The 27,182-nt window shown below is 46.7% G+C and overlaps 1 protein-coding gene across 6 annotated transcripts in view; it reads left to right on the top strand.

The window, feature by feature from the left end:
* The window catches only part of satb2 (SATB homeobox 2), a 54,048-nt gene extending 27,202 nt beyond the window's left edge, over window positions 1-26,846 (top strand). For 2 of the 6 annotated variants that reach the window (XM_055230684.1, XM_033987363.2), the window contains 11 exons: window positions 1,823-1,949; window positions 2,118-2,241; window positions 4,446-4,548; window positions 4,695-4,748; window positions 4,829-5,400; window positions 6,298-6,507; window positions 6,634-6,720; window positions 7,360-7,512; window positions 12,746-12,940; window positions 23,560-23,754; window positions 24,660-26,846. In XM_055230684.1, coding sequence (XP_055086659.1) covers window positions 1,823-1,949; window positions 2,118-2,241; window positions 4,446-4,548; window positions 4,695-4,748; window positions 4,829-5,400; window positions 6,298-6,507; window positions 6,634-6,720; window positions 7,360-7,512; window positions 12,746-12,940; window positions 23,560-23,754; window positions 24,660-25,229 — 2,390 coding nt within the window. In that variant the 3' untranslated portion in view covers window positions 25,230-26,846. The remainder of the gene's footprint in view (window positions 1-1,822; window positions 1,950-2,117; window positions 2,242-4,445; window positions 4,549-4,694; window positions 4,749-4,828; window positions 5,401-6,297; window positions 6,508-6,633; window positions 6,721-7,359; window positions 7,513-12,745; window positions 12,941-23,559; window positions 23,755-24,659) is intronic. The other 4 variants (XM_033987365.2, XM_055230685.1, XM_033987364.2 and 1 more) reach the window with 4 other exon arrangements.
* The last annotated feature ends 336 nt before the right edge of the window (window positions 26,847-27,182 follow it).

The raw sequence follows: 27,182 nt of genomic DNA, 5'->3' as shown, positions 1-27,182 counted from the left end.
CTAAGGCACTAGAACAGAGGGATGAGAGAGGATTTAAGAAGTGGAAAAAGAGGAGAGATAAGGGGAGGGGAGAGGAGGGGAGAGGAGAGAGGAAGGGAAAAGGAGAGAGAAGGGGAGATGAGGAGAGAGGGGAGAGGAAAGAGGGGAGGAGAGAGAAGAGGAGAGAGGAGGAGCAAGGAGAGAGAAGGGGAGATGAGGAGAGAGGGGAGAGGAGAGGAAAGAGGAGAGAGGGGAGAGAAGAGGGGAGAGAGGGGAGGAGAGAAGAGGAGAGAGGGGAGAGGAGAGGAGGAAAGAGGAGAGGAGAGAGGAAAGAGGGGAGAGAAGAGGGGAGAGAGAAGACGGGAGAGAGGGGAGGAGAGAAGAGGAGAGAGGAAGAGCAAGGAGAGAGAAGGGGAGATGAGGAGAGAGGGGAGGAGAGAGGAGGAGCAAGGAGAGAGAAGGGGAGATGAGGAGAGAGGGGAGAGGAGAGGAGAGAGGAAAGAGGAGAGATGGAAGAGGAAAGAGGAGAGAGGGGAGGAGAGAGAAGAGGAGAGAGGAGGAGCAAGGAGAAAGAAGGGGAGATGAGGAAAGAGGGGAGAGGAGAGGAGAGATGGAAGAGGAAAGAGGAGAGAGGGGAGGAGAGAGAAGAGGAGAGAGGAGGAGCAAGGAGAAAGAAGGGGAGATGAGGAAAGAGGGGAGAGGAGATAGGGAAGAGGAGAGAGGGGAGAGAAGAGGGGAGAGAAGAGGGGAGAGAGGGGAGGAGAGAGAAGAGGAGAGAGGAGGAGGAAGGAGAGAGAAGGGGAGATGAGGAGAGAGGAGGAGAGGAGAGGGGAGGGGAGAGAGGGTAGGAGAGTGGAGGAGAGAGGAAAGAGAGGAGAGAAGATAGAAGAGAGGAAAGAGGGGAGAGGAGAGGGAAGAGGAAAGAGAGGAGGAGAGAGGAAAAAAGAGAGGAGAGGAAGGAGGAGAGAGGGGAGGGGAGAGGAAAGAGGGGAGAAGAAAGGGAAGGAGAGGGGAGGAGAGGGGAGTGGAAGGAGGAGAGGAGAGGGGGAAGAAGAGAGGAAAGAGGGGAGAGATGAGAGGGGAAAGGAGAGAGGAGGCAAGACGAGAGAGAGGAGGAGAGAGGATAAAGAGGATAGGAGGGGAGGCGTGGGGAGGGCTGAGGAGCAGGGGACAAAGACACAGTGAGACGAGCTTCAGGACGCGTCTGGATCTCATTTGGACGATACTAATGCCATTAGTTTTGTTTAGTTTTCACAGTTCCCGCCAGACCCCAAAAAACCTGCCTGGACGAGGCTGTTGTGATGTCGGAGTTTTTTATTCAGACACAGTCACAGCAAAACACGGATCTGTGTCGTTTTATGTAGAAGTCCATCAGGTTTGACCCAAAAGAGCTCCTGTAGAAACGAGAATGAAGACTTAAGTTAACAAAGACAACGAGAGGAGACGTCAGGATTATCATAAAAAAATTAAAAAAAATAAATAAAAAAAGACAGAAAATCATTTTAAAAAATACATTCGAACACTAAAAACAAATGAAAAAATAAATAAATAATAAAAAATAATAATTACATAATAAAGGATAAATAATACATAATTTAAAAAATGCATTTGGGAGAAAAATAATAATAATTTAAAAAAATGAATCAAATTAATATTCAAATTAATAATCTCATCACTGAAACGACACTGTAGTATTTTTACCGTCTCATTCTTATCGTGTGTTTTCTGATGTGTCCAAGTCATTTTCCCTCGTGGTGTATTTTTAAAAGTACAAGTGTATACAGTACTTTTATTTACTTTTATTTACTCTTATTTACCGTCTTTTGTTTCCTTGGTAACGCAGGCATCATCAAAGTAGGACGGTGGAACCCTCTGCCCATCCACTTCCTGACCGACGCTCCCGAGGCGACTGTGGCGGACATGTTACTGGAGGTGTATCACATGGTCACTCTGCGGATCCAGCTGCAGAGGTCAGTCAACGCACAGCAGAGGTCAAAACATCAAGAGGTCATGTCTGATATTTCCATAGATCACAGACTAAGTGACTAAAGACTAAAGAGAATGTTGATTTAGTTTGTCTCTTTTGATTTGAAATGACACACAGAAATACTAATTGTTGTTTTTTTTTTTTCTTTCAGTTTTTCTAAGTTGGAGGATCTTCCGTGTGAACAGTGGAATCACGCCACCGTCAGGAACGCCCTCAAAGAACTTCTCAAGGAAATGAACCAAAGCAGCCTGGCCAAAGCCTGCCCCCTGTCACAGGTAAGGAGACCCCACCGGACCCCCACCGGACCCCACCTGACCCCACCTGACCCCCACCTGACCCCACTGGACCCTGCCTGACCCCACCTGACTTTAACAACAGAGTCCAGACGTGTCACGCTCAGTGTCAGAGCCTCAGCAGCTCCTCTGTGGTACAGTCTGCAAGAAGATTCAAACAAGAAATAAAAAAAATATATTAAAAAAAGAAATAATAATAATAATAATAATAATAATAATAATAATAATAATAATAATAATAATAATAATAATAATAATAATAATAATAATAATAATGAAAGAAGATTTGCAAATAATACATTAAAAACAAATATATATAAATAAATCAAATTAAAATAATAAATAAATAAATACAATAAAATAAAATAAATAATATAATAATAAAATAAGATTTCAAATAATAATAATAATTAAAAATAATAATAATAATAATAAATCTAAGTTAAAAAAAATCTGAAAGAAATAAGATTCAAAATGTTTAAATCGTTCACAGAGACGTAAAGGTGCAGTCTTACTTTGCATTGACATCATGCTGGGGGTGTTCTACATGTATGTCCATGGTGGACTGTTCAGTAGTTACCATGGAGACAATGCACCGAGACAAAAAAAAGTTTAATATTGTCTGAAATCTAAAAAAATACAAAAGTGATTTAAAGAGCGCATTTTCAGGAGCCTGTGGTCAACACGGTCCTGTTTAGAAGTTTGATTTTACAAAAAGGTGAAAGCGACTCACTGAAAAACTGTTGGCTAACGCTAACGCTAGCTAGCTTTTCACTGTAATGTTATTTGAGAGGGACTTGTTAAACAGCACAAATCAGCTCTCCTGTTGTAGTTCAGATTAATCAGCTCTTTGTGGTCAGATCGTGTTAAAACAAAACTCAGATTAAAGTCTAACTCGAGTGACAGACCTTCAAACAGAGCAGTGCCTCCAGTTAGCTTCACACCCCAGAGGAACGTCGATGACATCAGCCGCGCAGTATCGATTTATAAAAAGTTCTGGCGGTGGGTCCAAACTGGAATGTTCCACAGATAAAACTAATTACGGAAACAAGACAGTCACACGAACCAAACCGAGCGCCCCGCTGTTCAGCAATAAAATATCTACATATCTCAGAATTATGTAACGGCTTAAAATCCAAATGATTAATTATAGAAACAAGCACGGGTGATGAATTTAAACGCAGCGCTGTTTACTCGATGGAAAAGTAGTTTAGCCGTTGCATCTGTCAGAAGAACACTGTGTAAATGTGTTTATTAAATGTATTTATAAAGGGCTCAATATCTCACCTGTTTGTTGAACTTTGAAAAGGAAATTTTAAATCCAAAATCTGGACGCACTAGAACCGAAATGGGGAAAAAGCTTTTGGTTATTTTCCTTCCCAAAAAACAGAACATTTGAAGGACATTTATAATCACACCTGCTCCTGTTTTTAATGTTTGAAGTGGACCTATTTGTTTGGTTTTGTTTGTCCTGACTCTGGTGTTTTCTGCAGAAATAAAGACAAATAAATAAGAGTTACACATTCCGGGCAAAGCGATAACATCTCCATGAGACAACGCACAGTGGAGCTTTAACTCTAGAGTGATAAAACGAACCGTTAGACTCGTAAAGAACCGCGCAGAGCTGACGTTTGCAGAGGTTGGAGCTGCAGGTCACACACACACGTTCACCATTTGCTCGTTTTTGACTGGATAAACGTGGAGCTGTGCATTTTTCTTATCGATAAGTGAGACTGTGCAGCTCAAGTGCGGAGTTGTTGTATCCAGATCCATGTTTAGCCACATCCTGGGCCCATAACGACTTGTATGTGAGATTTATGCCTGTGTTTAAATGGAGCGCTCGCAGGGTGTTGATCGCTGAATCAATTGCTAGCATATGCGCGTGCGGCTGGAGATTCCCTCTCTGCTTTCCATGGGTGGCTTCCAGTCATGATTAATGTTTGTCTATTGCTCTTGTGAGAGTGTGTGTGGCCGTCTATTTATTACATGATAGGGATGTTAAAGTGTTTACATAGCTACAAACCCCATAGGAACAAACGCACTTCTCCCAAACCTAAATCGCTACGTTTAAGAGCAAAGAGGAGGGGTCCATTTTGAGTCCCGAAGCTTTTCAAAATGGGGATTAGTTTGTGGAGGTCGGGATGTGAGTTTCTGTTCGTTTCTGAGTTTCTTTTTCTTCTTCTCAGAGTATGATCTCGTCCATAGTCAACAGCTCGTACTACGCCAACGTCTCTATAGCCAAATGTCAGGAGTTCGGTCGCTGGTACAAGAAATTCAAAAAGATTAAAGGTAAGTTCCCCCATGTGACGTATGATAGATAACCACATATATGTTAAACTTACACAGTTATAGTTTGAATGTTAGACACAAACACAGTGTTGGTGTAGTTGTGTAAATAAAAGACAGTTGTATAAATATATTTGTTCTGTGTTAAGCAGTGGACTATCTGGAGAAGATCTGGTCTGGGCGTGAGCACGTCGACATCAAGAGTAAGTGTTCATTAAACCGTGTTGTTTTGGAGCTCACGTGACCTTTGACCTTCTGATCATGTGTTCTTCATGGTCCACAGTTGAGAGAGACAGTGTAGCAGACTTCTGTGTGGTGGGACAGCGGCCCCCTCCTCACCTGGCCGGTCTGGCTCAGCTCGGACACCTGGGAGCGGGGAGTCCTCTGCTCAAAGAGGTGCAGAGCCCCACACAACCTCAGCCTCCCGCCCCTCCCCCGCAGCAGCCGTCCCCCCACGGGCCGCTGCATCACGGGGGACCTCTGCGCTCAGGACAGGTGCCCCCTCCCCCTCCTCCTCCCGGGCCCCTGCAGCCCCTGCTGGGCCCAGGTGGGCTCCTGTCCCCGCAGCTCTCGCCTCAGTTGGTGCGGCAGCAGCTCGCCATGGCACATCTCATTAACCAGCAACTGGCCGTGAGCCGCCTGCTCGCCCACCAGCACCCGCAGGCCATCAACCAACAGTTCCTCAACCACCCGCCCATCCCCCGAGGCTCCGCAAAGACCACAGGAGACCACCTGGGGAGTAACCCCTCCGCCTCAGAGGTGTCGTCCGACATCTACCAGCAGGTACGGGACGAGCTGAAGAGGGCCAGCGTGTCCCAGGCCGTGTTCGCTCGAGTGGCCTTCAACCGGACACAGGTACGAAGCACAGCCCCCACGCCAGGGTTTATGAATGTGCACGAGGGTTTATGAATGTGCACGAGGGTTTATGAATGTGCACGAGTTATATGAGTATGTGTGTGTGTGTATATGAGTATATGTGTGTGTATATATGTGTGTATGTGTATATGAGTATAGGGGTGTGTGTGTGTGTGTGTGTGTATATATATATATGAGTATATGTGTGGGGGTGTGTGTGTGTGTGTGTATGAGTATATGAGTATATGTGTGTGTGTATATGAGTATATGTGTGTGTAGGTGTGTGTGTGTGTGTGTGTATATATATATATATATATATGAGTATATGTGTGTGGGGGTGTGTGTGTGTGTGTGTATGTGTATATGAGTATAGGGGTGTGTGTGTGTATATGAGTATATGTGGGGGTGTGTGTGTGTGTGTGTGTGTGTATGAGTATATGTGTGTACGTGTGAGTTAGATAAATATGTGTCATTTTCATAGTTATGGTTAAGGTCAGCCATAACCATAACCATAACTCTATGTTGCACAGTTCTAAATATATGCAGGTTTTATCTGGTGGTTTAGGTCGTATTTCAAACACACTACAGAGGTGAATCCCTCTCACATGATGCTAATAGCTAATCTGTCATAAACACCTGTGTGGAGCAGGAGCGTAGCAGGACATCGAGTTGGATCATTTAGTCTTGTTTCCCGCCCTCACAAACACAAACAGGTGATGTAATCCTGCTGTGACAGTGACTACACGCCCCATTAGACCAATGTGATAAAAAGAGAGAACCTTACGGCCAGGTGCTGCTGCTGCGTCACTGTACACAGCACCTGTGTATTAGCGAGCGCACGTGAGTGCACGTGAGCGCACGTGAGCGTGAGTCCATGTGATCCTGTGGTGTGTCCAGGGCCTGTTATCAGAAATCCTCCGTAAAGAAGAGGACCCGCGCACAGCCTCTCAGTCTCTGCTGGTGAATCTCAAAGCCATGCACAACTTCCTGAACCTGCCAGAGGGCGAGCGGGACCGCATCTACCAGGAGGAGAGAGAGAGGACCATGAACCCCTCAGTGGGACTGCCCGCCTCCAACTCAAACTCATCTGGGCCGAGAATGTCACAGGTAGCACCTCCTCTGTAATACACCGTCTGACCAGTGCAGTGGACAGACGCTTCTGCCTGAGGGGCAGAGGAACATGTGCTCTGAAAATTATATCTAACAAATTCTCCTTATGTTTGGTGTGTGTAGAAAGTGTGGGAGAGGAGCTTGGACGAGCAGATAAACCCTGATACCTGGGCCTCCATTTGGAAGAACAAGACTAAGATATCCAACTCGGTACACTCTTCTGTCTGTAACGTTTCATCAGAGCAGACCACAGCCGCCATCTTAAACAGATGCCATTTATAATAGAGCCGCACTGTAAACACACAGACGTTCTACCGTCTTATGGAAGTCTAATGTACACACAATAATTTAGCAGTGATAAGACGAGCTCTGTGATGTCAGAGCGATGCCCATTCAAGGCTCAATCTGGGAGCCGCTCTTATTATGTCTATGAAAATTATCTGAGCATCGTTTACAGGGAATGTAAGCTCACTGGCCCGAACTCGCCCTGTGGACAACATCAAACAGTGTGTACACAATCCACAGGCCAATATGTGCTCATACAAACCAAAACGAGAAGGACGACAAAGGGCTTAATGACTTTGATCTGTAAACTAAACCAGAGCAGCTCATACGAGGAGGGCCGTGTCTGTCTGATGTGAGCTGATAACATCACCTCATGTCTGTAAACAGGAGAGGCCCCTGATTAGGAATCACTTTGTAATATATACTTGTATATATGTGTACATAGATGTGTACTGGGCACTTTAATGATCACTGAGTGCTTTATGTTATTTCCTGTCCTGATCTCAAACAGGTTCAAACATTTTATATCTGTAACATTTGTACTTGGGACTTTGTTCTGTGCAGCCGAAGCAGCCGGGCCCCGGGTCAGAGCTGCCCATGAAGCTGGAGTCTTTGGTCAACATTACCTCAGGCATCTACGAGGAGATCCAGCAGGAGATGAAGAGGGCGAAGGTGTCTCAGGCGCTTTTCGCTAAAGTGGCTGCCAACAAGAGTCAGGTACGAGGTTTGATTCTGATGAACTCAACTCAACCACAGCAGCAGAACCTCAACACACATCCATGTTTTTGTTTCAGTTCGCTTTAAGCTAGGTGCGTAAAGTAAAGTCTGTGCGTCTGCTGAACTTATCTGAGAAAGGCATCTGGTTAAAAAAAACATGATTTGCATATACAATGACAATAGAATCACGCCACACTGTCATTAAATCCGCATGTTTACTTTTTCATTCACGCTGGCTCTGCACCAAACGCGCTTATTATCTTTGCGACACACTTTTCTGCAGAAGTAAACGAGTGAAGAGTTAAACAGAATAAACTGCTCTCGCTCCTGCAAACCTGCACGAGCCTCGCGTACATCCAGAACAAGAACTTTCTCAAGCACGAGCCGGTCACACCCTGCGCTAACCCACACCTCCATCAATCTGTCAGAGAGCGCTGTCAAACTGAAACACATTGAGTCCAGCTGATGAGAAGTAAACGAGACACGGGGCTGCGGCGGGGCTGTGCTCGCTCTGTGCACTGGCCTCGCGCAACCCCGTTTGTACCGTCCAGGAGCCAAACGCGTCCGCGAGAAGTCACTGACGCCAGGATGGGTTTGGCCTGGTCGTTATGCGGCAGGTGTGGAATTATAACAGAACAGTCCGGTTTATGTTAACGATCCTACAAAGAAATACAGCAACCCATGTTTTAATACGCTAATGCTAACCCCAACGCTCTCCAGTAACTCAACATAAGCTGCCATGTAAATTAGCTTGTAAATAGTTTGTTTTTGTCCACATTTTTATGAATTCTTTAGGTTTTTCGAGTTGTTTTAGACTTACAGGGAGAGTAATTAACACATGTTAGCCAGCGGAGACGTTTCTGCTTTACTGCCTGCGCTTCCCCACATGACCAGCAGGGGCAACATCCTGTTTTTTTCTTAAAGGGCCAGCGCACTCGGCCAAACAAAATTAGAAAATAGTCCAGATAGACAGATCTGAACAGTTTTGTGCTCATCATTTGTGACTGATGTGGTCATTTATATGGACACAGTGCTATTTTTCACTTTTGACACGCTTTTTAGGACATAGCTAACCTGCTAGCCGTCACGTTCCAAACAGGAAGTGATCATGTGCGCGCTTCCAGCTTCATCGACTCTGGCTCCAGTTCGCTTTCTATTGAAAAACTGTGTCTCCTCGCTCTGTATCTGCTGCTGTCAGACTCGTCATTTTGGTCTTAAATGTTCGTATTATCCCGCTCTACATCTTCGGATTTAGCCCTGACGTCTTCCTCCTGTTCTCCTTAAATCTGCTACAGTCCTGTTCAAAATATTCACTTCCTCTTCCTGTGCGTTCAAGCCTTTTGTCTGGAAATGTATGTTATGTATTGTAGCTTTGGCGTGTTAAAGGAGCGTGAGTTAGCGTGAGTTAGCGTGAGTTAGCGTGAGTTAGCGTGAGTTAGCGTGAGTTAGCGTGAGTTAGCATGTGTGAGCGTGACACAGCTGGGGGTTCTGTACATGTTTGTGGGTGTGTGCGGTCGGCGATGTCCCTCAGGTTTTGGTGGGTCTGACGGTCATGGCTCACTGCACCCATCTGCTGCATCTGCCCACAGAGAGAGAGAGAGAGACGGAGGGAGGGAAAGAGAGGAACAGGGGAGAGACAGAGAGAGAATGCACCCATCTGCTGCATCTGCCCACAGAGAGAGAGAGAGACGGAGGGAGGGAAAGAGAGGAACAGGGGAGAGACAGAGAGAGAATGCACCCATCTGCCCACAGAGAGAGAGAGAGAGACGGAGGGAGGGAAGGAGAGGGAGAGAAAGAGAGGAATAGGGGAGAGACAGAGAGAGAATGCACCCATCTGCTGCATCTGCCCACAGAGAGAGAGAGAGAGAGACGGAGGGAGGGAAAGAGAGGAACAGGGGAGAGACAGAGAGAGAATGCACCCATCTGCTGCATCTGCCCACAGAGAGAGAGAGAGAGAGACGGAGGGAGGGAGAGAGAGGAACAGGGGAGAGACAGAGAGAGAATGCACCCATCTGCTGCATCTGCCCACAGAGAGAGAGAGAGAGAGACGGAGGGAGGGAAAGAGAGGAACAGGGGAGAGACAGAGAGAGAATGCACCCATCTGCTGCATCTGCCCACAGAGAGAGAGAGAGAGAGACGGAGGGAGGGAGAGAGAGGAACAGGGGAGAGACAGAGAGAGAATGCACCCATCTGCTGCATCTGCCCACAGAGAGAGAGAGAGAGACGGAGGGAGGGAAAGAGAGGCACAGGGGTAAGAGAGAGAGAGAGAGAATGCAACCATCTGCTGCATCTGCCCACATAGAGATGGAGAGACAGAGAGAGGGCGGGAAAGAAAGAAAGGAACAGAGGAGAGACAGAGAGAGAGAGAGAGAAAGCACCCATCTGCTGCATCTGCCCACAGAGAGAGAGAGAGACAGAGAGAGAGAGATGGAGAGAGAGATGGAGAGAGGGAGAGGGAAGGAAAGAAAGAGAAGAACAGGGGGGTGAGGGAGAGAGAGAGAATGCACCCATCTGCTGCAGCTGCCCACAGGCAAAGAGAGAAACGGCGAGAGGGAGAGTAACACAAAGAAGAACAGGGGAGAGAGAGAGGCAGAGGAAGAGAGGGAGCAAGAGAGAGAACCAAGGGAGTGAGAGAGAGGCATAGGAAGAGAGAGGAACAGGGGAGTGAGAGAAAGAGAGAGAAAGTACCCATCTGCTGCAGCTGCCCACATGCACATGGAGATAGAGAAAGAGAGAGGCGGAGTGAGAGAGAAAGGGGAGAGACAGAGAAAGCGAGCACCAATCTGCAGCTGCCCATAGACAGAGAGAGAGAGGGGGAGAAAGAGAGGAACAGGGATGTGAGAGAGAGGCGGAGGAAGAGAGGGAATGAGAGAGAAACAAGGGAGTGAGAGAGAGAGGAAAGGGGAGAGAGGTAGAGGAAGAGAGAGAATGAGAGAGAGACAAGGGAATGAGAGAGAGAGAGAGGCAGAGGAAGAGAGAGAGGAACAAGGGAGAGAGAGAGTGGAAGAGAGGGGGCGTGAGAGAGGAAGAGAGGGAACAAGATAGAAACAAGGGAGTGAGAGAGAGAGGTAGAGGAAGAGAAAGAATGAGAGAGAGAGAAGGGAATGAGAGAGAGGCAGAGGAAGAGAGAGAGAGGAACAAGGGAGAGAGAGGGAGAAAGAGAGGAACAGGGACGTGAGAGAGAGGTGGAGGAAGAGAGGGAATGAGAGAGAGAGAAACAAGGGAGTGAGAGAGAGAGGAAAGAGGAGAGAGGTAGAGGAAGAGAGAGAATGAGAGAGAGAGACAAGGGAATGAGAGAGAGAGAGGCAGAGGAAGAGAGAGAGGGAAACAAGGTAATGGGAGAGAGAGGCAGCGAAAGAGACAGAGGAGAACAGGGGAGTGAGAGAGGTAGAGAAAGAATGAGAGAGAGGAATCAGGGAGTGACAGAGACAGGCAGAGAGAGAGAGAGAATCAGACCATCAGCAGCTGGAGCCACAAAACAAACTCAAACGTCTGACTTCACCTTTAACTCACCGCTGTATCCGCTCTCCTCCGTGATCTTCATTTATCCTGCGCTCTGTGGGTCATTTGTTCTTTACACTTTGCGTCTCTTTTATCGTCTGACTCGATATTTTAAAGCCGATATCTGATCCACTCATTACAAGAACAATTACGCTGCCGAAACTGTAAAAAAGTCCAAACTCCTCAAACTGCTCCAGTCACTTTTTAACTTAGTTTTCGTATAATTTTAGATCAATCTTTTCTACACAACTTGAATAAATAAACAGTTTAAAGCTGAAAGTTGTTTGAAGCCGCAGTCTGTCCGTTCTCAGAGCTCGGGCCAATCACAGCGCGGCGTGCGGGACTGTCCTGTGAGAGAATAGAGACAGTGGAGAGACAGTGGAGAGACAGTGGAGAGACAGTGGAGAGACGGCCCTGGACTTGGACTCATTTTCACTCTTTATTTATCCGTCCACTGCAGTTTTCTCAGCGTGTCTCAAATCAGAGCTGATCTACAAACTGGACTGGTCAGAGATGTGTTTGAGTCTTTAATCGTTTATTTTCAAGACGCCATTTTGTCGAACTACCCCCGTTTTCACCTCCACTGTGACACGCCCACTCTGACGTACGCGGCCCACTCTGACGTACACGCCCCACTCTGACGTACACGGCCCACTCTGACGTACACGCCCCACTCTGACGTACACGGCCCACTCTGACGTACGCGGCCCACTCTGACGTACGCGGCCCACAGTGACGTACGCGGCCCACTCTGACGTACATGCCCACTGTGACGTACACGCCCACTCTGACGTACGCGGCCCACTCTGACGTACGCGGCCCACTCTGACGTACGCGGCCCACTCTGATGTAGGTGGCCCACAGTGACGTACGCGGCCCACTCTGACGTACATGCCCACTGTGACGTACACGCCCACTCTGACGTACACGGCCCACTCTGACGTACGCGGCCCACTCTGACGTACGCGGCCCACTCTGACGTACGCGGCCCACTCTGATGTAGGTGGCCCACAGTGACGTACGCGGCCCACTCTGACGTACATGCCCACTGTGACGTACACGCCCACTCTGACGTACGCGGCCCACTCTGACGTACGCGGCCCACTCTGATGTAGGTGGCCCACAGTGACGTACGCGGCCCACTCTGACGTACATGCCCACTGTGACGTACACGCCCACTCTGACGTACACGGCCCACTCTGACGTACGCGGCCCACTCTGACGTACGCAGCCCACTCTGACGTACGCGGCCCACTCTGACGTACGCGGCCCACTCTGACGTACGCGGCCCACTCTGACGTACACGCCCCACTCTGATGTACACGCCCACTCTGACGTACACGGCCCACTCTGACGTACGCGGCCCACTCTGACGTACGCGGCCCACTCTGACGTACGCGGCCCACTCTGACGTACGCGGCCCACAGTGACGTACGCGGCCCACTCTGACGTACATGCCCACTGTGACGTACACGCCCACTCTGACGTACACGCCCACTCTGACGTACACGCCCACTCTGATGTACACGCCCACTCTGACGTACACGCCCACTCTGACGTACACGGCCCACTCTGACGTACACGGCCCACTCTGACGTACACACTTCCTTCTCCAGTTTTATTTTCTTAATCGGTGATACTCGTAGGATTCGTCAGCGTCGCGTCTTCATTCTGATGCGCGGCGGTCCATAGGGGGCGCCGGCTTCAGCCCGATTTCCTCCTTGTGTCGCAGGGCTGGCTGTGTGAGCTGCTGCGGTGGAAGGAGAGTCCGAGTCCGGAGAACAGGACTCTGTGGGAGAACCTTTGCACCATTCGCAGGTTCCTGACCCTGCCCCAGCCCGACCGCGACCTGGCGTACGAGGAGGAGTCCCGACACCAGCACTCCGAGAGGCTGCACACGGTACTGCACCTGCCCCAGGACCCACAGGTGACAATCAGAACCTCAACTCTCACTCAGGCTGTGCTCATCTCACTCTTCCTCTCTCCTCCTCTCCTCTTTCTCTCCTCATCTCCTCCTTCTCTCCTCCTCTCCTCTTTCTCTCTCTCTCTCCTCCTCTTTCTCTCTCTCCTCCTCTTTCTCCTTTTCTGACAGACAGCGTCCCTCCTCCTTTTCCATAGATCATAGTGCTCATTTCACCGCACAAACCAAACCTGTAAATATGATTTCCTCATTGCTCTAATGTGAGTGTCTGGAGCTGTGTTTGATCTCTGTGTGTGTGCCCGCGTCTGTGTGTGTGTGCCCGCGTGTGTGTGTGCCCGCGTGTGTGTGTGTGCCCGCGTGTGTGTGTGTGTGCCCGCGTGTGTGTGTGTGCCCGCGTGTGTGTGTGCCCGTGTGTGTGTGTGCGTGTGCTGGTAGAGTGTAGAATAAACACTCTTGCTGGGTGGTGTGGCATTGGAGGAAATGCCCCATTAGTTTTTGAGGAAGATTTGAAGCAGAGATGGAGGCTCTGTGGCTCTGGACTCTGTGGCTCTTGGGCTGGGGGCTCTGTGGCTCTTGGGCTGGGGGGCTCTGTGGCTCTGTGGCTCTTGGGCTGGGGGCTCTGTGGCTCTGGACTCTGTGGCTCTTGGGCTGGGGGCTCTGTGGCTCTTGGGCTGGGGGGCTCTGTGGCTCTGTGGCTCTGTGGCTCTTGGGCTGGGGGGCTCTGTGGCTCTGTGGCTCTGTGGCTCTTGGGCTGGGGGGCTCTGTGGCTCTGTGGCTCTGTGGCTCTTGGGCTGGGGGGCTCTGTGGCTCTGTGGCTCTGTGGCTCTTGGGCTGGGGGCTCTGTGGCTCTGGACTCTGTGGCTCTTGGGCTGGGGGCTCTGTGGCTCTTGGGCTGGGGGGCTCTGTGGCTCTGTGGCTCTGTGGCTCTTGGGCTGGGGGGCTCTGTGGCTCTGTGGCTCTGTGGCTCTTGGGCTGGGGGGCTCTGTGGCTCTGTGGCTCTGTGGCTCTTGGGCTGGGGGCTCTGTGGCTCTGGACTCTGTGGCTCTTGGGCTGGGGGCTCTGTGGCTCTTGGGCTGGGGGGCTCTGTGGCTCTGTGGCTCTGTGGCTCTTGGGCTGGGGGCTCTGTGGCTCTTGGGCTGGGGGGCTCTGTGGCTCTGTGGCTCTTGGGCTGGGGGGCTCTGTGGCTCTGTGGCTCTGTGGCTCTGTGGCTCTTGTAGTATCTGTACTTTCTACTCCACTACATTTTCGAACAGACTGAAATATATAAGTATTTTTTATTATTGTGTGAGACCTGCTCATAATAATTTGAACAAACAAAAATATACGAATAAAAACAGCCAGAAAAAACAAAACCAAAATTCAGCTGAAATCACCACATTTGAAACTTTATAAGACTCAAAATCTGTGTGAAATACTTTTACTTTTTACTCTTTAAGCACATTTTTAAACAGGTACTTTAACTTTTACTTATGTTGATTTTTTCATGTGATACTTTTACTTAAGATTTTTTTTATATCTGTACTTTTACTTAAGTGCCAAACTGGAGTACTTCTTCCACCAGTGACATTATACAGTCATAATATATCACACTTCACATGGCACAGAGACAAAATGGCTGATGTGTCTCTGATCTCTATCTGTTCGTTACTATGGGGCTGTATTTGTGCCAGAATCAGCTCCTTCTTCTGTTTCAGTTTGAAGTTAAAGTGCTGACATGAGCCATGTTAATATCCTCACCGCACAGTCCCAGCCGAACTATACTGTCAAAACATTTGGTCAGGTTCAGTGAAAAACCTTTTAAAGCAATACTTCCATAACAACTGTAAAAACATGAGTGTTTTCACTGGTTACACATGAGGAAGGAGGTTTTTTATTTGTCCTGAAGGAGGCGACACAAAGACAGTAGCAAAATGGAGGTCAAACCACACGCCGGATCCTTACGTGGGGATTGTAGTCCCAGCTTCCCAGCAGCCCACCCTGCTCCACAAGCCCATTATGTCCCACATATAGAACATGCCACAGACTATAAATCAAAACCACGCTGAAACTTCCCGTTAAGCATCTCCAAACTTGTTTTTCACTGGCTCCGCCTACTTCTGCGCTCTCATTCTTGCATTAGAGTCGGTGATGGGAACACGCAGAGGAAGCTGTGGTGGCACCATTAACACATTCCTCCTCTCACACTCCTCTGCAGAAACACTAAAAATAAAGTTTACTCTCGTGTCAGCCATCTTGGATCCAAACCACACGAGGAGATGAGCTGCGCTGGTGATTTATTAATGGGGAATGAGGTGTGCATACAAGTATATAAATATAAATACGACTTTGGAGCCTCCCGCCGTGTCCCCCGTGCAACCTCAGGCTCCAGCCGGCCTGCCCCATAGACCACACATGTGTCCCATCTGCCACACAGGCACTCAGCTAACGCTGTGTATGCTAACGCCGTGTATGCTAACGCCGTGTATGCTAACGCCGTGTATGCTAACGCCGTGTATGCTAACGCCGTGTATGCTAACACTGATGTATGCTAACACTGATGTATGCTAACACGCTGTGTATGCTAACACTGTGTATGCTAACGCTGTGTATGCTAACTCTGATGTATGCTAACTCTGTGTATGCTAACACTGATGTATGCTAACGCTGTGTATACTAATGCTGCGTATGCTAACTCTGATGTATGCTGACAATGATGTATGCTAACACTGATGTATGCTAACACTGATGTATGCTAACATGAGCACTGCTGCACTGCTAGGACACATAGAAGGCAGAGTCCCACCCACAGACAGCGTTTGGCTCTAGTCAAATGAAACTCAGGAGTATCATAGCAACCAAAGAGCCAATCCGGAGTGAGGCTGTGGAAGGAAACGCCCCTTCCCGTCCACACCGTTGGTTTGGCAGGGAGTGGGCGCTTAGCAACGCTGTCAATCAAATCTGTTGCTAACGCTAGAGGGAGGGACCTCAGGGAAAGAAGGCGCCTGATTTGTCTGTTTTTAATGTTCATATCTTGATTTACAGACACAATAGTGAAATAAAAACAACAGTATTGTGCAGAGCGGGTTAATACGAACATTTAAGACCAAAATGACGAGTTTGACAGCAGCAGTTACAGAGAGAGGACACAGTTTTTCAATATAAAGCGAATTGGAGCCAGAGTCGATTGTGAAGTGCGCCCATGATCACTTCCCGTTTGGAACACGGTGGCTAGCAGGTTAGCACGAGCACCGTGACAAATACCGTGCTTCAAACATGTCCCATCTGTCGCGTACAAACCGTAAGTCTATACAGTCATCATCGTGTTGCATGTCCGCGGCACCAGGAGCGTTGTGTCGTGTCGTAGCTGCACTGTCCTCTGGGGGCGCTGTGGGGCTCTGTGTACATTTGCCCTTGCAGTTAAGAGAGTCCCACGGCTGATCCGGCCCCGTCTGCTCTCATGAATAACGTATGTGTCTCTTTATTTCACATGTTCAGTCGTTCACATGTGATCTGCAGGTGGAGTCTGAGTCCAGGGACTAAAACAACATCTTCAGCTTTTGTGGTTTTAAACGGCCACGACACATTTTTTACCTCAAATTTAAAAAAATATATATATGTAAGTGTTTTTTACTTTTGGCTTTTATGGATCAGACCTGAACGACTGAAGGATTTACACAAAAATACTGTATATAAGTGACGTCTGGAGTAAGTTCATTCAACATTTACTCAATTTTACGTCATTTTAAAGCACAAAATATTAACGATTCTAATTGGTATGAACTGATTCATGTGGCCAGTCTGAAATTTGGGCACTCCCTCTCATTCAATGTTTTTTTTTTTCCTTTTTTTTCCTACTTTTTGCTTACTTTTCATATACAAACAGAACACATCACTACATGAAGTAATATAATATATGAAGTAACGTATATGGAATTATGTAGGGAAAAAAAAAAAATGTTTCGACAAAGCAAAAGGCGAATACTTTGAGGATTTGAATGTAAAATATTGAAAAAATTGGGAAGTTATTTAAGAAAAAACAAATCTTTACTACACAGTTCCATTAGAGGGAGACTGATATATCGTTTGGTCGATATATCAGGCCGATATTTGCGCTTTTTAACGTGTGGGGTATCGGCTTTAAATCTAGAGCGTGGCGTTTTGTTTTGGTCGATTTGCCTAAAAACTACACGCAAAGCTTTATATTAACACTAACATTAGGTATTTGTACTACACTTGAGTACATTTTGCAGCGTGTACTTTTTACTTTTACTTCAGTACATTTGAGAGCAGTATCTGTACTTTCTACTCCACTACGTTTTTGAACAGGACTGAAAAGTAAAAGTTTTTTGCTGAAAAGGCTTAGGGTTTATTTTCAACATTCAGAATTTTTAAAATATATAAAATTTAAAAAACAGATAGAAAAACATTAATTTAATTGATTTTCTTTATCAAAATCACCACATTTGAAGCTTTATAAGACTCAAAATCTGCGTGAAATACTTGTACTTTCAACTCTTTAAGTACTTTTTAAACAGATACTTTAATACTTTCACTTCAGTAGATTTTTTCAGGTGATACTTTTACTTTTACTAGTAACAAAATCGAGTACTTCTTCCACTTCTGGACATCGGTTTCTCTGGATTCTAAACAATCAACACCACCCATGAAAAACCCATTGTCCGATCTCTAAAATCCACTTACGTTACTTCATATATTTGACGTATTCTGTGCGTATTTAAAATGTCAAAAGTAGAAAGTATTGCGCGTCCAAACTTTTGACCGGTCGCCTAAGTCCATCTGAAGTCCATCTTTTGTAATTAAACGTAATACACAGAAAACCGAGCCGTACCTAGAATCCTGAAAACTCATAATTTGCAGCTTGAGTCACGTCCAAACAGCGCGCCTTAACTCCTCCGTTAGCATGCTATTACGTGCTCACCCGCAACGTCCCCTAGAGTGTTTTGGCGCGGCGCGGACAGGGATTTGGACCGCGGATTAATAAATCTAACAGAAAGTATTCGCTCGGGCCTCAGTGCGACTCGCGTGTGTCTCGGTGGCCCGTTTTTATCGGCGCTGGGTGGAGCGGCGGCTCTCTCTGCGAAACCACAATTAGCTTAATGATTTAATTGCAGATAAAGGGAGTGAATACCACACACAGCTCCAGCGAAAGAGAGCACGGAGTCGCGAGCAGATGTCAGCGGAGTCTGATCCCCCCGGCGCAGGAAGGCAGGGGCCCAGGGCTGACCTCAGTTATGTGTTTGTGTACGAGTTTTGGCCCCGGACGCTCTCGAATCCCCAAAAAACAAAATGCAGGAATATCAAGCCGCTGAATACGAAGCGACGCGCATTTTCTGAGCCGAAACGTTGATACTTTTGTTCTGCATGGGTGTCTACGGTGGAATGTTCAGCGGTTACCGTGGTTACCGACAGCCGGGGGGGAAAAAAAGCGTTAAGATAGTCTGAAAACTCAAGAAAAAAAAAGCACAAAAGTGATTTAAATGAGCTCAGATTGGGTTAAAAACGAAGCTCAGGTTTAAGTCGAGCTGAGTTACAGACAGCGCAGTGCCCACAGTTAGCGTCACGTGATTAAAATACGAAGTTTTAAGGGAAGTTCAGGTGTCGGTTGATGTGGAACCGTGTCAAATTTTTCTATTTTTGTTATGAATTCGCCTTTTACAAACTGGAAAAATCTTTAATAAACTCCACTCACCTCAACCAAAAGGAATCATCTTTTAGTCGGAGTAATGAAGTACTTTTGTGTACTTTTTTTACCTCATACAAAATGCATTGTTTTTAAGTAACATCGTGGTTTTAATTAAGCGTGCGTTACTTATTCCTGGTCTGCGGCGGCGGCGGCGGCGGCGGTGCATGTATAATACAAACACACACTCAAATGAACAGAAAAGGTGAAGTCAAGCACAAAACTGAGAAGTGATTTTCTGACTTCATTACGTATTTATCGACGTGTTAATGGCGTCCCCGGTGGTCGCGGCCTCTCCCTGCACCGGCCGCGCAAAAACACACGGAGCCCGAGCGAAGGCCCCCGAGGATGGCGCTCATTAAGGAGAGGGTGAATACTTAAACACGCAGGATTCTTTCGGAAATCTGTGCCGCCGTTTGCTTTGATTTGAAAGAAAACGAGTTCTTTATTATAGTTTTAACGAGGGTTTTTGAAGAGGACAGGGGCGGAGCTAGATCGTTTTTTTGGGGGGGGGCTCAGTTCTTTAACGTAGACGCTCACTTAACATGTTAATTTAGAGCCGTATATGGAGCGAGCGGGGCCCCCCACTCCTCAAGTCGCTGTTTTAAACCAGTTTAAATGTCGTTAGCCTTTGTAGTGATTTATAAAAGCTGATTATGTTTAATTGTACTCATTTTGAAAGCTCTGTGGTCGCCATTTGCACATTTTTATGAAGCAGAAATCCTTGAGGGAGCCATGGGGAAGCATCGGGAATTTTAAGGGAGGCCGGGCCCCCTTAAGTTCCTTCTGGCTCCGCCCCTGGAAAAGGACAAAAGTGGTTATTTTTACATTAAAAGCTGAAGTTTTTTTGCTGTTTTCTTTGTTTGCAAGATCCACTTTTCCCAAAAAACTCCTGTGGAACGTTTAGTTTTACCCGACAAAAACGATGAGCTGGGATTGAAAGAATAGCCCCTAAAATGACTGTGTATTTTTGTGTTTTTCTTCCTCTTTTTCTTACCCCTTAAAATATACTTTGTCATGTTTCATTTCTTTCAGAGGAAAAACAGAAAGTGGTTGGAATCATTTACAAAGGCAGTCCCCAGTTTGTTGAATGACCTCCTGGCAAACGCCGCACTGCCACCACTCTGGCCCCGGTCCAGTCCCTCCGCTCTGAGCATGACGGGACTGGACTCCTTGGGGCCGGTGCGTTCAAACGACGAGGAAATGTGGAAAATAGGGATGCTGGTGGAAGTACCAGAGCGAAAGGTGGACGGTGCACGGTTCAACCTCATCCAGCTCGAATGGGTTTAATCATCCGTATTTACGTCCACTTTATGATAACTACACCTTAATTACCCTGAAGAAACCGTGAACACATGACGTCTCGGGCTTGATTAGTGCTCGTTTAAAGGGTTTGGAGTCTGTAGTAGTCACCAGAAGCTCCGTTGTTAGAGCGTTTCCTCGCTGATCCGAAGGTTGCCGGTTCGAATCCCGCCCCCCGACAGCCCCTGTAGTGATTTATAAAAGTTAATCATGTTGAATTGTTCTCATTTTGAAAGCTCGGTGGCTCTCATTTGCGCATTTTTAGTTGAGATTGGATGTGTTACGAAAATACGGAGCTATGGGGGAGCGTTGGGGATTTTCGGGGAGGCTGGGGCCCCCTTAAGTTCCCTCTGGCTCCGCCCCTGGAAAAGCAGGAAAGTGGCTTACGTTTTCGACAGAGAGTTATTTTTACATTTAAAAGCTGATGTTTTTTTGTTATTTTCTTTGTTTGCAAGATTCACTTTCCCCCAAAAAACTCCAGCTCCGACTCCAGATCAGAAGGTCGCCGGTTCGAATCCCGCTCTCGACATGAACGTCACGGGTTAAACGGTCCGATCCACTGACCCACAGGTTGACGTTGCGATTCCAGCTCCCACAAATGAATCCTGTCGTTGCTTTCCTTGACGTAAAGCACTTTGAGCCTTGAAGGTGGAAAAGTGCTGCGTAAAAACATGACTATTTTAACAGTTTACTTCTACTTTACCATTAATACCACCGCTTGAACGTATATTTTGAGTTATTCATCCATTTGAATAAACATTGTGCGAGCAGGTTTGGGGGCATGTAAAAGTAGACGAGTATAAAGTGTATTTCTGGCTCAGAGTGACTGAAGTGTTTAGGGAAAGGGATTGTGGGTAGTGGAGGTGGAGGGGTGAATCTTGCATTCAGTGGTTTAGGGCTGATTTGGACATGGAGTCATGTTGACTTGGCAGAGGCCCACTTCATTAGTGTCCCGATGCATTAGACCTGACTGAAGGAGGGAGAAGAGGAGGAGGAGGAGGAGGAGGAGGGAGAGGAGGAGGAGGGAGAGGAGGAGGAGGGCAGGGGCAGAAAAATGGCCGACAAAAAACAAAAACTCACAAAGGGAAAAAGATGCTGAGTGAAAAGTAGCTCCCTGACATCAGTATTAGCCCTGACACAGACCAGGCCGAGGTGTGTGGCTGCGCAGCGATCGATCCTGCGGTTATTCCCGTCAGGCTGAATCAAACCAGGAATGACGAGGGGGGGGCGGAGGAGGAGGCGCACGAGGGGGGGGGGCGGACTGGGCTGCAGCGAGGGGTCCAAGTTTCACAACCCCGTTCTATTTACCACCAATTTAGTTATTAAGTGCCTGGCTGTACTTTTGGATGCTTGTGGCTGTGTGGTCCTCATTAGCCCCGGGACAGATTAGGGATTTTATTTTTTTTTCAGCACGTTTGGATTCTGGATTATGCTGTTTTTTTACGCTGGATGTGACGAGGGCCCTGCATAAAAGACGACGAAGAGACGTGGGAGAGAAAAAATAACCAGTCATAGCTAAAAATGCTCTGGATTCCTGTAAATTGTCCTTCCCCCAGTAAAACATAAAGCCCTTGTGAATAAAACTGGAGCGATTTCATGGTTTGGCCTGCCCTCAATATTATTTAAGTAATACCCTGTTATTATTGAATAGAGGGGGAGTAAAACGAATGACTATTATCTTTATGTGGGTCCTTTAATTTTAATGCACCACAGATTTATAGCTGGGCATTCCAGTGGGAGGCCCCTCCCTGCTGTTAAAGCAGAGGGCGGGGCACGACCACAGCGCTCTCACAACAGCCACTAGACCTCCGACAAACAAGTCCCCATGTTCTCCTCTGACAGCCAGGGCCATTATTGTCCCATATCACACCCCGAGTATGTCACATGATGCTCTAGTGCTTCCAGGTTTACAAAATGACTTTAGCGAACGTGTTTTTTTCAAGTTGGTGTAATTTTAAAGATCCATTCCAGGCCACAAAGTTCTTATCTTGAATCTTATCTGCCCAAAATCTGAATCATCTAATCTCTATCATCTAATCTCATCTCTATCTAATAATAAGTGGTGTCCTCAGTCCCCCTCTCCGCTCTGACCCTCGCGTTTTGTCTGCTCCGGTTAAACAGTAATGAGGTGTCAAAAGCCCGTGAATGAGACACTTCCCGGTGGGCGGCTGGTTGCTGTTTCACTAGAGCTGATACACATTAGGTCAAAGGTCGAGTGGGAGGAGTCTCGGATCTGCTTAATAGACCGCGACGGACTCCGGAGCCGCCGCGCATTTCTCACGCAGTGTTTAACCCCGCGGAGCTCTGGCTACTGTGTGACCAAGGCCGGGGGTAGGGTCCAGTCCAACACCGTCGCACTCACAGCTCAGACTCTTTACTCGTTACTCAACACTGATTTGACCCTACCCGCCTTGCTTAGCGCGCGTGCGGCGTGTGCGTGGGTGTTCGTGGTGGTCCGTGATGCGGATTGGCGGCCTTGTTTCCGTCAGTCTGCCCCGGGGCTGCAGAAGTGTGGAGTGAATGAATACTGAGTCCTGCAGTGCTGTGACACACCTGTAAAGCGTGTGCACATAAGGCGGAAAAATACACTCTTTAGACCAGGCATGTACAAACTGTGGTCCTGGGGGCTAAACGCGGCCCTCAGACCAACTTTTCTCGGCCCTCAAGCTTCCGGGTGAATTGGCCCATATTACCTTAAACACTACTTTTGACTGTACATTTCTGAAAATCTACTTACTGCCCATCTCAGATATTTAATGTGTGTGTAATTGAGGATATAAGCGTGAATAAAGGTCTAGCGGTTCAGTCTAACTTGTAATAAACGCACAGATTTGAAGTATTCTCCGTATTCGTGACCAGTCGATGGCCCTCGATCCTCAAAAGTTTGACCACTCCTGTTTTAGACATTTGATACTTTGCGGTGACATCACGCTGGGGGGTTCTACACGTATCTCTATGGCAGATTGTTTAGGAGATACCGTGGTGGCACAACGCACAAAATTAGCAAACACTGTCAAAATATGTTTTAAGATCATCTGAAAACTCCAAAAATACAAAAAAAATGTATTTAAAGAGCACATTTTCAGGAGCCTGTGATCAATCCGAGCGTTCATGGTCCTGTTTAGATTTTCAACAAAAAGACTGAAACTGAAAACTGTTGGCTAACGCTAGCTAGCATGTGATTGTAATGTTATTTGAGAGGGACTTGTTTAACAGCACAGATCAGCTCACTTGTTGTGGTTCAGCTAAATTAACTTTTGTTTTTCTGGTCAGACTGTGTTAAATTAAGGCTCAGATTTGTCTAATAAAACCTCACACAGAGCAGTGCCTCCAGTTAGCATCACAGCCACGGGGAACGTTAATGGCATCAGCTGCAAAGTATCAATACAAATAACAGAAACATGTTTAATATGGGCTAATACTGTTACTATTTTGGCTATACCAGAGTAAAAATATTCAGAAATGGGTAAATATGTGACCCTAACCCGCACGTACACATGACATAACTTGACCTTTGACACTCGACACTCCAGTGCTCTCTTGTCTGTCCGCCCCTGTTCGATCGTAAACGTATCTTCGCCAACTTGTGTATTGAAATAATGTTGTAATGTTGATCAGGGGTCACTGTGCCCCATTAAATCAGCTCTTTCACCTGTCGCCCCAGGCTCTGCACCGGCCGCCGCCCGCCCCGCTGAAGGACCACTGCCTGTCCCCCATGAGAGACGAGCCCCTGTCCGCTCCTGTCAGCGACGAAGGGACGCAGACGACAGTCACAGCGCCGCCGACGACCACGGGAGGCAGTGCGGGGAGCAACAAGAAGCCCAGGTCACGCACTAAGGTACTTATCGCTTATCAAATACTGTATGTACGTTACTACTGTCGCTGTGAGTGATGCAACGTTAGATCTGCTCTGCACCTCCTTCGCAAACCTCCCGCCGCAGTTTAAGTATTTTCTCTTGACTTAGTGTATTTCGAGCATAGAGTGAGTGTTTACAAGGCGAGGCAAGTTTATTTGGACAGAACAATTGGTACACGAAGTAATTCAAAGTGCTTTACGGAATAAGAAAGACATTAAAATCACAATACAAACAAACCAAAACATAAATAATCATCATAACATTAACATTAAAAGAGACGAGGCAGAATAAAACCCTTTCAGTCATACGCACAGCTAAACAGAACCGTTTGGAGCCGGGGATTTAAACATTGTCAAAGTAGAGGCCTGTCTCACATCTTCAGGGAGACTGTTCCAGGTTTTGGATGCAGAAAACTGAAACGCTGATTCCTCATGTTTAGTCCTAGTTTAGTTCAAGTCTGAGTCCATTATTACCCCTAGATTTCTAGCCTGATTTGAAGGTTTTAGAGAGAGAGACTAGAGGTGACTGCTGACACTTTCTCTATGTTTCTGTGGACCAAAAACTATGACTCGAGCCTTGTCTGAGTTTATCTAGAAAAAGTTGTTTTGCATCCACACACTGATCTGTTGGATGCAGTGACAGAGTGAATCCACTGGTCCATATTCACCTGCTGCCAGTGAGATATAGATCTGGGTGTCATCTGCAGAGTTGTGGTAGGACACATTATTGCTGCGTATTAACTGGTCTAACGGCAGCATGTAGAGATTGAACAAAAAGGGTCCTAGGATTGACCCCTGAGGCACCCCATGGGTCAGGTCAATATGATAGACAACCTACTTGACTGAAATATAATACTTTCTCTTTGTTTTTTGTCATTTTAATTTAGATTTCTTTGGAAGCTTTGGGGATTCTGCAGAGCTTCATCCAGGACGTGGGTTTGTATCCGGACCAGGAGGCCATCCACACCTTGTCCGCCCAACTGGACCTCCCCAAGCACACCATCATCAAGTTCTTCCAAAATCAGCGCTACCACGTCAAGCACCACGGTCGACTCAAAGACCTGGGCGAAGGAGCTGCCAGCGGGGGGGTGGACGTTAGCGAATACCGGGAGGAGGAGCTGCTCTCTGGTTCAGAAGACCCAGAGTCCAGTGAAGACGGAGCGGAGGACATCTACCAGTCCAACGACGCGAGCGGCGGGAGCACGGGGGGAGCGGCGGTGTCGGCCAGCTCCAACTCGAGTCAGTCATCCAGCGGCGCACAAGAGGAGACCAAGGACCAGGGGCGACCGGAGGCTCTCATGGGTCCAAGCAGCTCCGCGTCTAGTCCCAGAGAGCAGGGTGGCTCAGAGTCACCGACTGTTTTACAAAACCGATCTCATCCACAAATACAGGAAGCAAATCGGTATCCGCAGTTATCCCCGTGTCAAATGAGGACCCGCGCCGAGCCCTTAGTATAAGCCCCTAATCATCTCATTGAAAGAGCTTTATATGTTTTGTCTTAAAACTGAGAGATCATGACTGTTTATTGTGGTGAGAGTCATGTGCTGTACGGACCCAGAATTAGACCAAGCACATTGCACAACCATTTCAGCACTACACTTGTTTTTGTATTTCATTAAACAAACAAATGCAGACGACACTACAGTCTACACGACACTTTTAATTTATGATAATTTTGAACTAGGGACTTAAAAAAGGGGAAAAACTGCAGAGATTTGCTTAAACGTGGCGTATTTTTTAGCTAGAAAACCTGCCTTGTGCAACTTCCTATCTTGGGACTAGAAAACATCTCAAACTCTACCGTAAATCGTTGGTGTACGGTCCAAAAATAACGTAGAATCAAAGGGTCTGTGAATAAATGAAATTGAATTATGGAGTTGTCAATACCTCAGAAGAGATCAGCAGGTTTGTGGGTTGTAACTGTGAAAGTTTAGGCAAAGCGCTGCTCGAAAAAAAAAAAAAAAAAAAAGGATGCTGACAACTCTCCACGCTCTACGGCACTGGCCAATCATCTCAAGTGTGCGCGTCACATGGGACTCGTTCATTATGATTCAAGATTTAACTGGATTATGGGACCAAATGTTCATATCCTTGGGAGAAGTGGAAACCGACTGTCCAAAAAATCACTCCTCCGGCATTCTTACAGTCTTACTTCACAAACTGTCAGTCGACCATTTCGGGATGACACCCATTGAGTCATTAGAGTCGGGCGACGGCTCCTCTCTATAAAAAAAACATACATGGTTAAAGGTTAAAATATGAGTTGGGCATTGGACTTGACAGTTTGGGGTAATGTTGCCTCCAGACCAGAGGTGGCAGCAGACTGAGCAGAGGACCAGAAGACAATCACTTTACTTGTGGAACGCTTCACTCTCCTTGACACTAATGTCGTCCTGTCTTGTGTCTCACCTACACTTAAACTTCACCTATTTATTGCTATCCATGAATATTACGATTGTTATATTGTTGATGTACGGTTATGATTAATGTCATTTTGTGTTTTTATTTCGATGGTCGGTTCAGTTACACCGACGAGAGTTAAATGAACTGAAGCAGTTACTGACCTATTATTGCATTTTTATCATTTTTGGTTAAAGACTTTAAAAAAAAAAACTGAGCATCTGATGCCGACCATGACAATCTCCTCTTTGAGCCATCCATGAATGTGGCAGTTTGGACTTCACTTAAAATGTATGTAAATATCTATAATGGGATTTATTGTTTCTACAGTTTGCTCCGTGTTTGAGCCAGTGAGAGTGCTGTTGATTCAGTTTCTTTTTTGACAGCTCAGTGGAACATGAACCAAACCAAATCCAATCATGTTTAGTGTTTAAAGTAATGCAAACTGCTTACTGTATATCTATGTACCAAACGATATCTGAGGGATAGTTATTTTGTCGTGCTATCCTGATCGGCTGCTACACGTAAAAAAAAAAAAAAAAAAAAAAACTGCTTTTGAATAATTCAGTGAGATCACACCATACAATTTTATCATCTCCCAGACAGGAATCAGGGTCAAATGCAATTCCAATGATTCATTCAGTGTTTAAGTGAATAAAAGTTGTGAGTTTAAATACTTGGTCTGTTGTCTTGTTTTCTAGCACATTTACAGAAGTTAAAGGCCACGTAGTTCTGCTGTAATAGCTCCTATAACTGTGTACTATCTGTTAAAGTACTGAGTAAAGTGTACTGTATATATGCTATGGTATTGTACGCTTTTATTTGGACCGAGACAGAGCACAACAATACACTGACCTTAGAAAAAACAGGAAAGATGTACAGTTTGGTGCCAGATTATAGCCTAAATCCTCATTTCCGCGTGTCGTCCCTGGACAGGCTGATGTTAAGTAAGAATAACAGTTTAGTGTAGATGGATAAAAGACGTGTAAACATATGGTACATACATCAAA

Source organism: Periophthalmus magnuspinnatus, chromosome 21 (assembly GCF_009829125.3).
Source record: "Periophthalmus magnuspinnatus isolate fPerMag1 chromosome 21, fPerMag1.2.pri, whole genome shotgun sequence".
NCBI lineage: Eukaryota > Metazoa > Chordata > Actinopteri > Gobiiformes > Gobiidae > Periophthalmus > Periophthalmus magnuspinnatus.
The sequence above is the reverse complement of the archived record's forward strand: the minus strand, read 5'-3'. Positions and strand labels throughout refer to the sequence as shown.